At 35.5% G+C, this 17,860-nt stretch overlaps 1 protein-coding gene across 1 annotated transcript in view; it reads right to left on the bottom strand.

Annotated features, from left to right (window-relative positions):
• The window catches only part of LOC149786297 (WD repeat and coiled-coil-containing protein-like), a 127,661-nt gene that overhangs the window by 25,804 nt on the left and 83,997 nt on the right, over positions 1-17,860 (bottom strand). The window contains exons 7-10 of the mRNA XM_089976681.1: positions 17,336-17,448; positions 13,883-14,007; positions 8,350-8,469; positions 5,336-5,431 (exon numbers count right to left, since the gene is read on the bottom strand). Of these exons, the coding sequence (XP_089832807.1) occupies positions 5,336-5,431; positions 8,350-8,469; positions 13,883-14,007; positions 17,336-17,448 (454 nt within the window). The remainder of the gene's footprint in view (positions 1-5,335; positions 5,432-8,349; positions 8,470-13,882; positions 14,008-17,335; positions 17,449-17,860) is intronic.

The raw sequence follows: 17,860 nt of genomic DNA, 5'->3' as shown, positions 1-17,860 counted from the left end.
ATTTTGGCTCTTGAATGTTGTATTTCCATTATTTTCCATACAAAATACAGAAGAATAAAGAGAGTGCACAGGTCTGTAGCAGTATAGTGAAATATTCATTTAGGGTAGAATCTATGATACAAGATACTGCAGCATAATGGAACATTAATTCCCAGTCGAGACTATGGTGGAACATAAATGGAGGATCTCAAATGGGTAACAATTTAATATTGAAGTTATGAAACAAGCTGAATAATGTCCAGCTTTTGCAAGCCTTTGCAATCAAAGGCTGGACATTATTTAACGAGTTTCATAAATTTAATATTAAATCATTATGCATTTGAGATTCTTTTCATCACATAGTTTTATTTCAGTAGAAATTATTTAGATAAAAAGAACTAATAATTTCATTCATTCTGACAGACACTGTACCTTTCATTTGTTGTGCGTAAAAAATAGTCCCAAACAAAGTTGAAATAGTAAATGTATATTATACATTTTTGATCACTATAAATCAAAGAATAAGCATCCATCCAAATAAAAAGAACATTTTACAAAAGACAAAACATTTGTCAACACAAATTGTCCAATGTGTGTGATGTCAGATTGTTTGATATGGTGCACAGTACCGGTTTGAGTTAGCCTACACAAAACAGTGACAGTGTTTACATTGAAATTCTACAACACAACTAAACATTGCATTGCTGTGACATTTTTGTGAAAAGAAGATTACTGGATGCAGAAATACAGATATTTACTGTAATGTATTTGTGACCAGATATTTGCAGTATTTGATTTGGATCATTAGACTGTAGAGAAGTCATAAACAAATCTCTTTCTGAGTCAGATTTGCATCACATATTTACCACGTAAATATGCTGTGGTTGGATAAAGTTCTGTCAGTTGGGAAGACTGGTTTATGTCTACATTCTTCTGCGAACAGTAAGTTCACATTTAAACCAAGCGTGTATATATGGTAGATTCTATGCTACAAACATAACCCCCATCCATCCCCACCCTCATTATCATCTAAGCAATACTGATAGTTTAACTTGTTGTTATTGTTCTTGTCTTGGGGTTTTTGTCATTTTTTATGTTATATGTCATGACATAACAAACCCCAGTAGGGGTAAACTGGCAATATTGAAACAGACAAGACCATTTTTTCCAATTCTCTTTCGTGAGTCAAATAAAAAAATGGCTGCCAAAATTGTTTAATGAAAACAACAAATTCCAGAAGTCAGGGTTAAAAAAGTTTTCCCACAATCGCAGCCAATCAGTAAAGAGAATAGTGCACAATAATTTCATGGGCTTATCTGGACCAGTCAGAATCACATCACATAAAGTGATATGTTCACATGTATAATATCTAAAATATGAAACTGCACACACTGTAGGCAAAGTGTACTGACTATGTCATAATTCACATTATTGACTTTGATATAAGATACACTAATATAGTACATTAATTTACAGTACAGGCTATGATACAAAATATGCCAGCACAGTGCAACGTTAAATTTGGAGTAGAGACTATGACACTAGTTACAGTAGCATAAACCTATGATACAAGATAGTATAGACCTATGATACAAGATAGTATAGATCTATGATACAAGATAGTATAGACCTATGATACAAGATAGTATAGATCTATGATACAAGATAGTATAGACCTATGATACAAGATAGTATAGACCTATGATACAAGATAGAATAGATCTATGATACAAGATAGTACAGACCTATAATACAAGATAGTACAGACCTATAATACAAGATAGTACAGACCTATGATAAAAGATAGTATAGACCTATGATACAAAGTAGTATAGACATTTGAAACAACATAGTATAGACCTATGACAAAAGATAGTACAGATCTATGATGTGTGTGTGTGTGTGTTTTGGATTTTTAACGTAGCTTTAACAATTTTGCAGTCATATCGTTATCAAGTTTGAAGTGTGGCAGTTTATAGTGGTATCTAGCACTGGGGTATCATGACGCAGACATGTAGCATGATGTCCCACTCAGTCACATTACCCTGACACCAGTCCAACCAGTCATAACACTAACTTCTTAATGCTGTGTGCCTATTGAGGCAGCTGTAAGTATCATTTTTGTCTTTGGTATGACTCAGCTGGGGTTTGAACCCATGACCTCCTGCATCTGAGGTGGATGCTCTAAAAACTAGTCTACCGGAGCAGTCTACAGACCTATGATACAAAACAGTATAGACCTATGACACAAGGTAGTACAGACCTATGATACAAAACAGTATAGACCTATGACACAAGGTAGTACAGACCTATGATACAAAACAGTATAGATCTATGACACAAGGTAGTACAGACCTATGATACAAAACAGTATAGACCTATGATACAAGACAGAACAGACATATGATACAAAATAGTATAGACCTATGATACAAGATAGAATAGACCTATGATACAAGGTAGTACAGACCTATGATACAAAACACTATAGACCTATGACACAAGGTAGTACAGAACTATGATACAAAACAGTATAGACCTATGACACAAGGTAGTACAGACCCATGATACAAAATAGTATAGATCTATGACACAAGGTAGTACAGACCTATGATACAAAATAGTATAGACCTATGATACAAGGTAGTACAGACCTATGATACAAAACACTATAGACCTATGACACAAGGTAGTACAGACCTATGATACAGAACAGTATAGACCTATGACACAAGGTAGTCAGACCTATGATACAAAATAGTATAGACCTATTATACAAGATAGAATAGACATATGATACAAAATAGTATAGACCTATGATACAAGATAGAATAGACCTATGATACAAGGTAGTACAGACCTATGATACAAAAAACTATAGACCTATGACACAAGGTAGTACAGACCTATGATACAAAACAGTATAGACCTATGACACAAGGTAGTCAGACCTATGATACAAAATAGTATAGACCTATGATACAAGATAGAATAGACATATGATACAAAATAGTATAGACCTATGATACAAGATAGAATAGACCTATGACACAAGGTAGTACAGACCTATGACACAAAACAGTATAGACCTATGACAAAAGGTAGTCAGACCTATGATACAAAATAGTATAGACCTATGATACAAGACAGAATAGACATATGATACAAAATAGTATAGACCTATGATACAAGATGGAATAGACCTATGATACAAGGTAGTCCAGACCTATGATACAAAACACTATAGACCTATGACACAAGGTAGTACAGACCTATGATACAAAACAGTATAGACCTATGACACAAGGTAGTACAGACCCATGATACAAAATAGTACAGACCAATGATACAAGATAGAATAGACATATGATACAAGATAGTACAGAACTATGACACAAGGGAGTATTGTGGAGCATTAATTCACATAAAAAATGCATCTCTCTTTTGTCAAAACTTACAAAAATTTTTTAATTTCTGAGAGCATATGTCATGATCCAAGTATGGCTAGTTTGCGAGAAGAAGCTGGTAAATTCTGTTTGGAACATTAGGACTTTCTTGGAACCTACCACCATGACGTCAGCACGTGCTTTGTCCGAGGGATGTTTCTATTTCTGTCTTCATTGGTCCACACCGACCAATAGGGCAATAAAGACTTAAAGTAAACTCAGAATGAAAAGGATAATTTTATTGTCGTGGTCTTAAATGGATTCATCCTCTGCACTTATTTTCACATACAAGATACATAAATTTGACAGAAAACAACAGCTGTACTGACAAGTTAAAAAGTAAGGAATCCATGCCTTGCCTGAAAAGCATATTGTAATGGGCAGGGGTCACACTTGGAGATCAGACAAAATGGTTTTCATCATCTGCAAAATCACTCTTCAATGTACCAGGAAAGCTAAGCTTACTTTGCCTTTCCACAAACTGGTGCCTACCTTCTACCACTTGTCCAAGTAAACCCACTGATATTCTGTCAAATACTGAAATTTGTGTGGTTGCAAAAACATGTCTTAAAATAAATTTTGCGGTTAAATTAGCACTTTTCGGTGACCTAAAATGTGCAAAATTACCTTACCATCTACCATTCAAATGTAAAACTAAGAAGTGAGTAAAATTGAATGAAATCCCAATCTTTGTTTCTACACCCACAAAAACAAAAAAAAAAAAAAAAGCCAAAGAAGTGTTGAGACTAAAACCTTTTAAGAGATTAATGAATTGGTCCAACATTTCACCTGACATCATGGTGGGATGAGCAGACGGCTGTTACATTTAAACATACATGGTAACCAGGGAAGGCAGTTTTTAAAAAACTATATACCAGGGTACTTTGATTTCAAAGAGTTCATATTCAAATGATAAGAAAAGTCTAAACTTCATCTATGGATGAATACCCCACATCAAAAGTGCCTTCCCTGGGTCCCAGGTATGTTTTACTGAACAGCCCTGATTTGCCTTCAGTGAATATTAGCCTCCTATTTTTTTTTGAAAATTTACCTATTTCTTAAGTTACTGTATAATGTTATCAACAAAGTTCTGACAGTAGATTTTCAGAATCAAGATAAATGTTTTAACATTATCATTTTTAACATTATCATAAAGTTTTAAACATTAGTCTAAAGTATGATGACTATTATAGGAATTTAATATTTAATTAAGTTGCTGAGCTAGCAAAACATCGTTGATGAACTCCTATATTAAAATTTTTGACAACAAGCTCACTTCTCCCTATCTTCCCATCATCTCACCTTATTTATACAGGAGGGAGAAGGCACTTTTACCAATATTTTGTGTACAGCATGGTCTGTGTCACAGTATATGACTTTCAAAATCCTTAACACAATTTGGACAAAATATCTTAGTATGGACAACAACATGGTCTGGACCTCTTCCAGAACATGTGAATGCAGGAATCTTGCTAATTTCTCAACAGCTGAACCAGAAACTAACTAAATGCACAAAAACAGTGCACACCATATTTTCAAGCCATACCCTAAATTTTTAATTAACTGCTCGCATGTTCAAATTATTTTCCACCAAATCTTTTTTACTGGATGGGTAAATTTCCCTCTAGATTTTCTGTTCCAGAATAAATACTGCACAGTCATCAACATAAATGTGGTACCCATTTCAATCTGCCAATGAAAATGTGACAAAAACAGGGTTAAGTTACTAAACAACAAACTGGTAATCAAAACAATTGCAGAGTTCTGAGTAGGGATCTTGTACAATATTTTTAATTCTTTTGGGTAACACCTAAAATAATTGGTATATTCGAGTGTGAAGTGAAACTTATGTATCTTACATAAATTTTTTAGTCAAGTTGCATTTTGAAACAAAATTCTGAGATACTTACAATTTCTGCAACTTTTATAAGTTTCTTGTCTGCCAGGTAAAAAACTTGAAGTAAACTCTGACTATTGCTGCCTACAATGACCATTTTGGAGGATGCCTGAAATGGAAATAAATCTAATGACTGTCTTGGAGGCTGCCTGAAACAGAAATAAATCTAATGACTGTCTTGGAGGCTGCCTGAAACAGAAATAAATCTAATGACTGTCTTGGAGGCTGCCTGAAATGGAAATAAACCTAATGACCGTCTTGGAGGCTGCCTGAAATAAATCTAATGACCGTCTTGGAGGCTGCCAGAAATGGAAATAAATCTAATGACCGTCTTGGAGGCTGCCTGAAATGGAAATAAATCTAATGACCTTCTTGGAGGCTGCCTGAAATGGAAATAAACCTAATGACCTTCTTGGAGGCTGCCTGAAACAGAAATAAATCTAATGACCGTCTTGGAGGCTGCCTGAAATGGAAATAAACCTAATGACCTTCTTGGAGGCTGCCTGAAATGGAAATAAACCTAATGACCTTCTTGGAGGCTGCCTGAAACAGAAATAAATCTAATGACTGTCTTGGAGGCTGCCTGAAATGGAAATAAACCTAATGACCTTCTTGGAGGCTGCCTGAAACAGAAATAAATCTAATGACCGTCTTGGAGGCTGCCTGAAATGGAAATAAATCTAATGACTGTCTTGGAGGCTGCCAGAAATGGAAATAAATCTCATGACCTTCTTGGAGGCTGCCTGAAACAGAAATAAATCTAATGACCTTCTTGGAGGCTGTCTGAAATGGAAATAAATCTAATGACTGTCTTGGAGGCTGCCTGAAACAGAAATAAATCTAATGACTGCCTTGGAGGCTGCCTGAAATGGAAATAAATCTAATGACTGTCTTGAAGGCTGCCTGAAACAGAAATAAATCTAACAAATTAATATTAATTAAATAAAGCAGGTCATCTTTTATCCACAGTATTATGATATGGCCATTTCCAGTTGTTTTGTTATTACAATTTCTGCCTTGAGTCCAAGCAAGAGTTCTTGTACTATTTATGTAGCATTACTGACAAAATGGAGAGTCCCAAGCACTTTATATCCAATTACTGATGGTCATGGACTCTCTCTATTGTGTAAATATATATATCAAAATAACGTGATCTTGATTGCTTGATCACATGTGGTTGTCAGCATAAGAAAATCCAGATCCTTATGAGATGTGAAGCATCAAGTCATGCTCCGGATGTTCTGATGCTGACAACAAGGCATGATCTAGCAATCAGGATCAAATTAGCTTTTATGGTATTAGCATCAAACTGTATTGTTGCACTAATATAAACTGTTCAATGCAATAATGTATAAACAAACAATAATCAAGTTAAAAGGAGAGGTAGTGTTACAGCAACTCGTGATTGCTAAATTCTTGTCATCGTTCAATCAAATTATACACAAATCTAAATTAGGCAGAAACAATAGGGAAAAAGAAAATTAAATAAATTTCTTATCAAACAAGTTTATACCATTTCTTTTTAATAATCATGCATGCCAACCTCAAGATAAGTATACATGTAATTTTTAAAAATATAAGTTTGCCTAAATAAATGCATTTAAAACTTACCTCAGGCATCTTGAGATGTCTTGGAGTTGTAGGCTGGCTTATGCGCGGGTCATGCACTTTTTAGTGTTTATACCTGTTCAGTTTGGGGTCAGCTTATACATGAATGGGCTTATACGTGAGTATATGCAGTAGTCATTTCCATTTGTATTTCAACTGAGACTATGGCATATATATATTCATGCTTGTCCAGTTGTAACCAAGTAACCTAGAGGAAAAAGTAGTTCCAGCCTCATTTGAGAGTATGGTGGTACAGAATCAGAAAACAACAGTATCATTTTCCTACTTTTCTGATTTGAAGGTAAAATTCTTTGCTCATTCTTTCATAGAAAACATATAGGAATACAATAAATGAGAAACCATGAGTCTATTAAACTTTGCAATGTAAACATAAAAATGTATACATAAAATAACAACAGTACAATGAATGGTATATTATATTATACCTGATGTTCAGCAGTCCTATATGCAGAAAACAATTATCTGCACATAAACTGTCTTTTTCTGCTAGTGACCCTGACTGCTACCCTTTAGATGCTGAAATTGACAGGCTTTATTGCTGCCCTATGTGCAAGTAATCAACAAAGTTTGGACCTGATATGTGATGACAGGCTTTACTGCTACCCTATGTACAAGTAATCAACAAAGTTTGGGCCTGATATGTGATGACAGGCTTTATTGCTACCCTATGTACAAGTAATCAATAAAGTTTGGGCCTGATATCTGATGACAGGCTATATTGCTACTCTATGTGCAAGTAGTCAATAATGTTTGATGTAGAACAAAATATTACTGTACTGAAACCATTTTTCTTCTTTCAGTAAGTGACCTTGATCCTTGACCTAAAATCAAAAGCTTTCTTCCTTACCCCAAGTGCAAGCCATCCACAAATGTCTTCTGAGGAATGTCATTAAGAACTAATGTACTAAACAGAAACCATTTTGAAAAAAATTCTTTCAGCCAGTGACCTTCACCATTGACTTTTCGACTCCAAAAATCAACCGGTTTTTCCTTAAGTGACGATACATGGCAGGCAACTCATGTCTGATGCAGGGCCATACCCTGTGCTTAGATGGTCTTACAGTCAGCTGATCTTAATTTGTACTAATTATTTCTGATATTATTTCTTAAAATCTGAATAAGTAAAATATGGTATTTCTGAATAGAAAATTTCAACAAAATGTATTACCATCAAACTTAGCTTGGGGTTATCCTTCAAAAATGTTTATGCAAAGCTGTTCCTGGGCAAATATTGAATGAATGAATAGGGAATGAGGAAAAGCCATTAAAGCCTCACTGAACTGGGATACAGGTACTATAGAGGGGTCCATGGCAATTTCAGCTCCTTTACTGCTATTTCATTCCAAAAAGAACACAAGATAAAACTTAAGTAATATGACGATAAATAATAATCATTACCTGGTAATGCAGAATGTCAGGTGTAATAATTCCTCGGACCTGAACAGAACAAACTGTTTGAGGACTGATTTTTTCCTCAATATTGAAATACATCAGCTTGGAAGCATCCTCAATCAATGTCTGAAATATAAAACCAGTCTGATATAAGGTTGTACAGAACTTCATATATTGCACAATGTATGTACTAAAACTTTCCAAACCTCTTCACTGTTGATGATGACGGTAATCAGACAGGTTCATTTGATTATGCTGGTGATGACACCCTAACCTCATAAGCTGAAACGTGCAAGAAATCCACTCAGTTTTAGGTTAGTTTACTATATGCTGAGGGGATAACCCAACATGTACTCCAACATATCCATGATGATATTACCTGAGGAGATACTCAAACATATCAAGGATGATAATACCTGAGGAGATACTCCAACATATCCATGATGATAATACCTGAGGGGATACTCCAACATATCCATGATGATAATACCTGAGGGGATACTCCAACATATCAAGGATGATAATACCTGAGGGGAAACTCCAACATATCAAGGATGATAATACCTGAGGGGATACTCAAACATATCAAGAATGATAATACCTGAGGGGATACTCCAACATATCCAGGATGATATTACCTGAGGGGATACTCCAACATATCCAGGATGATAATACCTGAGGGGATACTCCAACATATCCAGGATGATAATACCTGAGGGGATTATCCAGGATGATAATACCTGAGGGGATACTCCAACATATCCAGGATGATAATACCTGAGGGGATACTCCAACATATCCAGGATGATAATACCTGAGGGGATACTCCAACATATCCAGGATGATATTAATCGAGGGGATACTCCAACATATCCAGGATGATATTACCTGAGGGAATACTCCAACATATCCAGGATGATAATACCTGAGGGGTTACTCCAACATATCCAGGATGATAATACCTGAGGGGATACTCCAACATATCCAGGATGATAATACCCGAGGGGATAACAAAACATATCCAGGATATTAACTGAGGGCTGTTCTATTAAAACATATATGGGACCCAGGGAAGGCACTTTTAAAGTGGGGTACTCACCCACAGATGCAGTTTAGAATTCTTTTATCATTTTAATATGAATTCTGTAAAGTCAAAGTACCCTGGCATATATTTTATTTTTAAACTGTCTTTCCTGGGTACCATGTATGTTTAAATGTAACTGCCCTGAGGGGATAACTCAAAGTATCCTGGAGGATTATTACCTAAGCAGTAACCACAGTGACTATGGCAGGTCTTCTGCAGGAGGTGATTTAAGTTTCTCTATTTGAAGTTAGCTATTTGTGGTACAGAAGTTATTTGTGGTACTGAAGCTTTAAGGGGGTGATGTGGTTTGGCTCACAACATTGGGCAAAATTTTCTACTAGCCTCCATATACCCAGACCTTCCTGAGCAAGTGAACCTGTCCATTTCTTATTCTGAGAAAAGATCTATTCTGTGGCTTGCCAGATTTGAGCCATGCATGCAGGTTCATCTTTTCTGGATTTGGATGGGAACAGCATGCATTCAGAATTGTTTTAGATGGTGAGGAAAGGAGATGATCTTGCTGTGAATTCCAAACTCTTGATTTAAAAGATCAATGATACATGATTTATTTCCACTTGGTGGAGCAATTACAACTACCAGACACAGAGGTTAGACACAGTGGTTGGGAACTTCACATTTCCACCTCACTGCAACAAGTCTACCAGAGGTTAACCCCAGCAGGTGCAGATTCTGCAAAAGCCAGAGGGGTGACCGGTCTGGTGACCTAGTGGTTAGAACATAGCGTTTGCCTCGGACGCAGGAGGTCACAGGTTCAAACCCTGGCTGAGTCATACCAAAGACTTATAAAACAAATGGTACTAACAACTTCCTCGCCAGGCACTCAGCATTTAGAGGTTAGTGTTAGGATGGGACAGCCTGGTGTCAGGATAATATGACTGGGTGGGACTTCATGCTACATGTCTGTGGCATGATGCCCCAGAACTAAACATCACAATAAACTGCCACACTGCAGACATTGTAGCGATATAACTGACTTTTTTTAAAAAGCTGTTAAAAATCCATATCACACACACACCAGAGGGGTGAATGGACAATTAGTTAAATCAGCTTATTCCAGTGGGAGAGTGAGGCCACTCAAACATTACAGAATCTGAGGCAAATCAGCAGTGAAACAAGATTTCCATGCCCTGACACAAAAATGACTTGGTGCTTTTGTAGAATACTGACCAGGTAGTTCAATGCCATGGACATGGTGGAGATTTATAAGTGCAACACAACTCTGTTCATGATTCTAAAGAGGCCTCTGGAAAGTAATATTCATAGGTAAAGGGAGTGCTTTGAACTGTCCTTGTATGTGTACCTCATGAACTCCAGGAAGATGTCAAGGAAAGCATGCATCTCAGAGGTCTAGGCTGACAGCTGCAACAGCCTCCTAAAATTTGTTTCAGACCAATAATGAAGCAGATGAGAGAGTCAGATCCATGAGTGGACAGATCTTGCTGTTGGCTTTGCAATCCAGGAAAAGGTACTTAGTAAATCCAGGTGACTTTACAATGTGAACATTTTGACTAGATTTTTTGCAATTAGAGTGTTGATTCTTAGTCCAAACATCCACTTGAACAGGTCTATAGCAAAGAAAGCCGTTGATAAAGGGGAGGGTGACTAAACATCATTTAGTGACCCTCCAGAACAAACTTGTAACATGCAAAGGTCAGCTGATCAGCATCCCTTCCATTGTGTGCAAAGTGTTGAAAATTTCCTCTCTCCAGGAAAAGCATGGCTTCATTTCCTGAGACTGACAGGGAGAGATGCTGGGATGTGACTGGTCTTTATCTTCCCATGTTTTGTCATTGGATTCCTGTGGAAACTGTCTTTATTGAGATAAGGGAAATATGGGGTGGACTTAGTATGGCATGCCTTGCGGGGGGGGGGGCCTTCTTTTTCTCTGATCTCTCCTAGGAAATGTGTGAAAGGGTACAAGTCACTGTACCTGTGTGAGGTTTGTGAACAAACAATTACCTGGCGATGGTTTTTTCGGATAGTGAATGTGGAGAGAAGAGTTGCTTCTGCGAGATGAAGATTAATGAAGAAAGTAATGGCATTGAAAATGAGTGTTGACTGAACTCTGTTACCATATGAGCCATACAAGAGATTAACCCTGAGTGTGACTGGCGGCAGTGTTCTCAATGAATGGTTTAGACTATGTTCAGATTGCTGAAAAATGAAAATGGAAACCAAGATGAACATGGATGCTATTGTTTTGATATTTCAAAACAATTGTTTTTGCAAGTCGAGAAAGGGCTTCTGTTCCATAAGATCAGAGGAATATTTGACAGTCCAAGGCATGCACTATCTCTGTTGTCAGCTGGAACCTCGGGGTGAAATGTTGGTGTGTCTTATGGTAAGCTGGGTTAAAATTAGAAGGAAGTCACAGGTGCACAAAGAGTGGCCTGTTGACACCTGTGTCTTAAAGGGTCTTTCAACATAGTGAATCACGTAAGCAACTTGACCAGACTGTGATAGTTGCCTGAAAGATAGCGGGTCTTTCTTGATTAAGAGATCAATGGATGCAGGAATGGTTTAAAGGTCACAGGCTGTTTATACAACAGTTGTAGACAGAACTCTGGAGGCAGAAGAAAGAAACCACATTCATCACTGCATGGAAGGTCAAGTCTCCTCTGGACATTGTTGAATTAAAAAATGAAGATAGCACTTGTGAGCATGTACCTTCACAAACAGAACAGTCGGATGATAGGAGAATCTTCTGTGATGGGTGCAGTGACTGTGCAGGCAAAACAAACTGTGTTGATAAGTGAAGACTGAGAGTCCATCCATAGTGGGAGTCAGCTATTTCCAGGTGTTTGCTGTGTGCATCACCTAAGATCTATAACTGGTACTGGATGTCCAGGACTGTGGTGCTGCCGAAGCTGGTACCAAACTATAGTGGAGCCAGAACCAGTTGAGGAATTGTCTCGTGAGATAAAGTTATCTCCAGGTATTCAAACAAACATCTTCTATTATCTCAATCTGGCACCTGGCATACAGGACAGGACTGTCAATGCAGCTGGAACTAGGTCATGGTGGAGCCAGGACCAGTGATGAACTCACCCATGCCATTTCACACAGGTGTCATGTGTCAAGTACTGATAAGCATGGCTGGGGATAATGATGCCATCTCTGGGTTATGGGTGATATCAGTATCTAGAAGCTGGATGGGGTACAAAGAGAGCAACAATCGCCTTGTATTGTCTTGGAAGTCTTGGAAGTCAAAGTCATCTGGAAAAGCTACATTAGTAATCGAATCAAGCCTGTCCTGTTCAAGGCTGAAAGCAGCTTACAGCTATACTGGGCAAGTATAAAAATAAAAGTACAAAGTTCTGTCAAGTTCAATGCAGTTGGGTGATATTGGCTTTTACTAGAGGAGTGAATTTTTAAAACATAACATTATATCTCACAAATAGAAGAAAAAAATGTCCCCCTTAACTCCTCACATAATCTTTCACTATGTTGTGTTTTTATATTCAATTCTTATATCTCCTTCATTAAACAATGAAGCAAAGATTAAACATTTAAGATGTGTTTGCAATTTAAATTTCTGGATGATATATGTATCAATATATTTCTCTTTCTCTCCCCCCAAGATGATTGCCTAAATATGTCTAGATCCTTTTCCTACATTAAAAAGGATTTGTGGTAACTTTATAACTTGGAATATGCTTGGAAAAACACACAGTACTTTATGCCTTGCAATGTGCTTGGAAAAACACACAGTACTTTATGCCTTGTAATATGCTTGGAAAAACACACAGTACTTTATGCCTTGTAATGTACTTGGAAAAACACACAGTACTTTATGCCTTGCAATGTGCTTGGAAAAACACAATACTTTATGCCTTGTAATATGCTTGGAAAAACACACAGTACTTTATGCCTTGTAATATGCTTGGAAAAAAACACAGTACTTTATAACTTGTAATCTGCTTGGAAAAACACACAGTACTTTATGTCTTGTAATGTGCTTGGAAAAACACAGTACTTGCATAGCTCTTTATAATACTTTCTGGTGAGACACATCATAATCAGCAGATCTCATTTTGCTTTCTTCCTTGTAAAAATTAAAAAAAGAAAACAACTGCTCTTTCATGGCTTCTGATTGCATCTTATGATTGTATGATGCAAAATTTTTTATTTGTATTTGAAATGTATCAGTAATGGATGGTCAACTTGTTCTGGAATTACATCACACATAACAGGCCCCCTACGCAAAATAAAAAAAAAACAAAGGAGGAAATACAGTCTGTAATTTTATACACTCTAACCCTTCATTGATTTTAGCGGTCTATTTCAGGAATTTCATTTGCAAACACTATTCTTTAAGAAGCAAAAAAAATATTTATTTGAAGATTTCTCCATATTCGACCTTTAAACATTGTATAAATGACATGTAATATCTAAGTTAAATCATCCTCTCAACAGAGGGCTCTCTATCCCTACCTTTGGATTCCTAGGTAGTGACAAAAGTGTGTCCAAAGAAGAGAAGTCTTGATGAGTCCTAGGCCTAACTATATCACCCTCAGTCACCTTCTCAAGATATTCACTTGACTTCAGATTCAGTAGGTCTAAAATGAAAAAAAATGCATTAATCAACATTTTGACTGCCATTATGATTTTGTTTCTGATGTTCTGAACAGCTTTACAAGTATGATGACACTGAACTTTTTGAAAGTGCCCACTCTTTGTATACCAAATTTGGTTATTAAATACACGTTGATCACTTTGTTTGATTTCTGCAAGGTTAAATCAAATTTATTTAAAAATTCAAAAGATCTAAGTAGAATTATTGTAAAATGAAAATTAAAAGACAACATAGTCTTCAACTGTAAGGAGATGAAGGACTGTGGTCAGAAAAGTTTAGAAATCCAAGTGGATAGCAGTTAAACTAATTTGGAGTGCAAAGCTCAAAGAACAAAACTTTTACACAGACCCAGGGATGGTGACTTAAAACATACTACAAGCCCCGAATTGAACTCCACAAGCCCAACTCCCATTTTCCATATGCCCAAAATTAGAAATAAAATCGTATTAAAAAACTGACTTGTGTGATTATTTGGATAAAAAATTTCATGCAATATTTTTCTTCAGGTCCCGAGATCAGTCATTGTCTAATTGCTCCAATGTCCTTCTTACTTAGTAGATCAACAGTGTTTATGTTCATTAGCATCGGAAGTGCTTCTTGATTTATACAGTTTCTGTTTACATTTTTAACACTGTTCATGGGTGTTGTTTAATTTGTTTTACCAGTATTTCATTACACAAGAGTAAGTGCGTACACAGAACAGTGAATTATTATCCATTTAGCTTCAAACACCTGGAACAACACAACTGCAATTAAACAAGTACATTAAAAAATAAAAATACTCAAGCGCAAGCATTTTTGCTGATCTCAACAATGTCAAAGATCGGTCAAGTTTTATAATCAAAATAAAAATAACCAACACGACTACATCTGATCCATTTAATACATATAATACCTCAAAAAACATCCTGCATTTGGCCTAAACTCTCCAGATTACAACAATAAAGGAACCAATTAACAGCTTGTCATTTACACACACTAGCCAGAAATATCATTATGTGGCCATGCATTACTGAACTGGTTGTAACAACTGATTGGACAGTTTCAGTACCCACTAGACTTTGTGGCTGGTTTCTGGTATATACATATCCAAATGGTATTTTAGAACACTAGTTATAGTAACCCAGGCAATCTGTTCCCGATTCATAGGTTACATGTTTCGCTTTGTACACAAATTTTAGACCTTTCGATAGAAGTATAATAAGTAGAGATCTTCATAAGAGTAAGGGGTATACATGGGGATAAACAGTAATAATTTATTAGTCTTAAAACATCTTGAGAAAAAAAATAATGCATTTCATCAAAGGGATCACAGTTTCTCTGGCAATTTTTTCTTTTTTTATTCAACAAGACTGGTGGGCACTTCACTTAGAATACCGCAGGGGCCTGATCTGAAATTTGAAGGGCTATCAGATTTTTTGAGCACTGGAGTGAGAAGCGGTGCTTCAAACTGGTCAGCAATGGTCACTTGTGTAATCAATGTAAAATCTGATCTTACCCCCACCTCCAATTCATTTTTCAAATCTATGCAGAGATTCAACAGCAAATTTTCATAAAAATGTAGATGTAGTTTCAGCAATGATATGCTCAATCAGGAAGAGAAAAACCATGATTGGGATGTTTTTAAACATACAGACTGTGCAAAAACATATACATAAATAACTATTTATTTCAAATCTATTATTGTACACTTGATTTCTATACAAGCAAAATGTTATTTTTGGAAATGTAGGTAACCTGTTCCAGTCCAAATTTCTTAGAACAGTAGTACAGAAAAACTCTTAGAGCACAACTTTGCACATGGTCAACCTAACTACTATATGGGGCATATCTAATTAAAATTTTCTTATCAAATTTAAATTTGTATCCGGGCATTTAGAAAATCTTTATTACCTATCAATACAACAAATGTGAACAACACTGATAATAACAGTACAAGATCATAATTCAACAATTTATGTGCTGGATATGCATTTGTTACAATATTTTATAAAAGAAAGTTTTTAAACATTGATGGATTTGAGAAATAATTCTAATTCAAATACAATAGAAGAACATTAACCCCAGCTATATTTTTGCTACTCAGTCTTTTTTACAATCAAATACAGCCAGCTTTAAATAATCTTTAGAATATTTTTCTAAATGTTCGTTTCTTTATATGTCATGACAGAATTTATATGAGGAATTACTGTAGTGATTTCCTTTTAAATTACTTTGCAATCTGGCCAAAAAACTAGCAATAATGGACAGGCTGACAGACATAAAAAAAAATTGCAATTGCAATGTAGCCAGAAAGTATTATTAATATTACCTTTCTGAACATAATAAATTTACATAATACTTACTTAAGGCAGGGAATCCATCATCAGTATTTACATAACACTTCAATCAGGGAATCCATCATCAGTATTTACATAACACTTAAATCAGGGATTCCATCTTCAGTATTTACATAATACTTACTTAAATCAGGGAATCCATCATCAGTATTTACATCACACTTAAATCAGGGATTCCATCTTCAGTATTTACATAACACTTAAATCAGGGATTCCATCTTCAGTATTTACATAACACTTAAATCAGGGAATCCATTATCAGTATTTACATAACACTTAAATCAGAGAATCCATCATCAGTATTTACATAACACTTAAATCAGGGAATCCATCATCAGTATTTACATCACACTTAAATCAGGGATTCCATCTTCAGTATTTACATAACACTTCAATTAGGGAATCCATCATCAGTATTTACATAACACTTAAATCAGGGATTCCATCTTCAGTATTTACATAATACTTACTTAAATCAGGGATTCCATCTTCAGTATTTACTTAACACTTAAATCAGGGAATCCATCATCAGTATTTACATAACACTTAAATCAGGGAATCCATCATCAGTATTTTCATAATACGTACTTAAAGAAGGGAATCCATCATCAGTATTTATATAACACTTAAATCAGGGAATCCATCATCAATATTTACATAACACTTAAATCAGCGATTCCATCTTCAGTATTTACATAACACTTAAATCAGGGATTCCATCTTCAGTATTTACATAACACTTAAATCAGAGAATCCATCATCAGTATTTACAAAACACTTAAATCAGGGAATCCATCATCAGTATTTACATAACACTTAAATCAGGGAATCCATCATCAGTATTTACATAACAATTAAATCAGGGAATCCATCATCAGCATTTACATATTATTTACTTAAAGCAGGGATTCCATCATCAGTATTTACAAAATGTTTACTTAAATCATGCATTACATCATCAGAATCTTATACCTGGTAGGTCAAAGGTATCCTGGTTCTTGCACAGTGTCTCAAGAGGCAACTCTGCAGCACAAAGGGCAGAAAATGGTGAGACAGGAACCACTGATTTTATTACTCCGGACAATCTGCAATATAAACAAAAAAAACTTTCACTCTAAGGTATTCATAATTTCATTATGATGGAAAATGCTAATTAACACTTTGTGGTGATTATCATAGAGTTAATACTGAAGATGATGATGATGATGATAATGACGATTAATTTTGATTCAAGGCTGTAAAATTCCCATTGTTGCTATAAAAATTAATAATAGATATTAAAATATAAAAAGTTCCTACTTATCAAGGTGCAACAGAGAGCAAGAAAATTGTTTATCTTTTTTTTACATGAATTTATTTATTTACTGAAGAGAATACACCATTCAAATGTTTTTAACCTCTTGTTTTGAAATTTCAAAAAGGAAAGATATACATATTGATTCACACAGAAAAACCTTGTCTATATTTGTGACATACATTTATACAAACATATTTCTA

This window comes from Sinohyriopsis cumingii, chromosome 12 (genome assembly GCF_028554795.1).
Source record: "Sinohyriopsis cumingii isolate HCF-2022 chromosome 12, ASM2855479v2, whole genome shotgun sequence".
Classification (NCBI taxonomy): Eukaryota; Metazoa; Mollusca; class Bivalvia; order Unionida; family Unionidae; genus Sinohyriopsis; species Sinohyriopsis cumingii.
The sequence above is the reverse complement of the archived record's forward strand: the minus strand, read 5'-3'. Positions and strand labels throughout refer to the sequence as shown.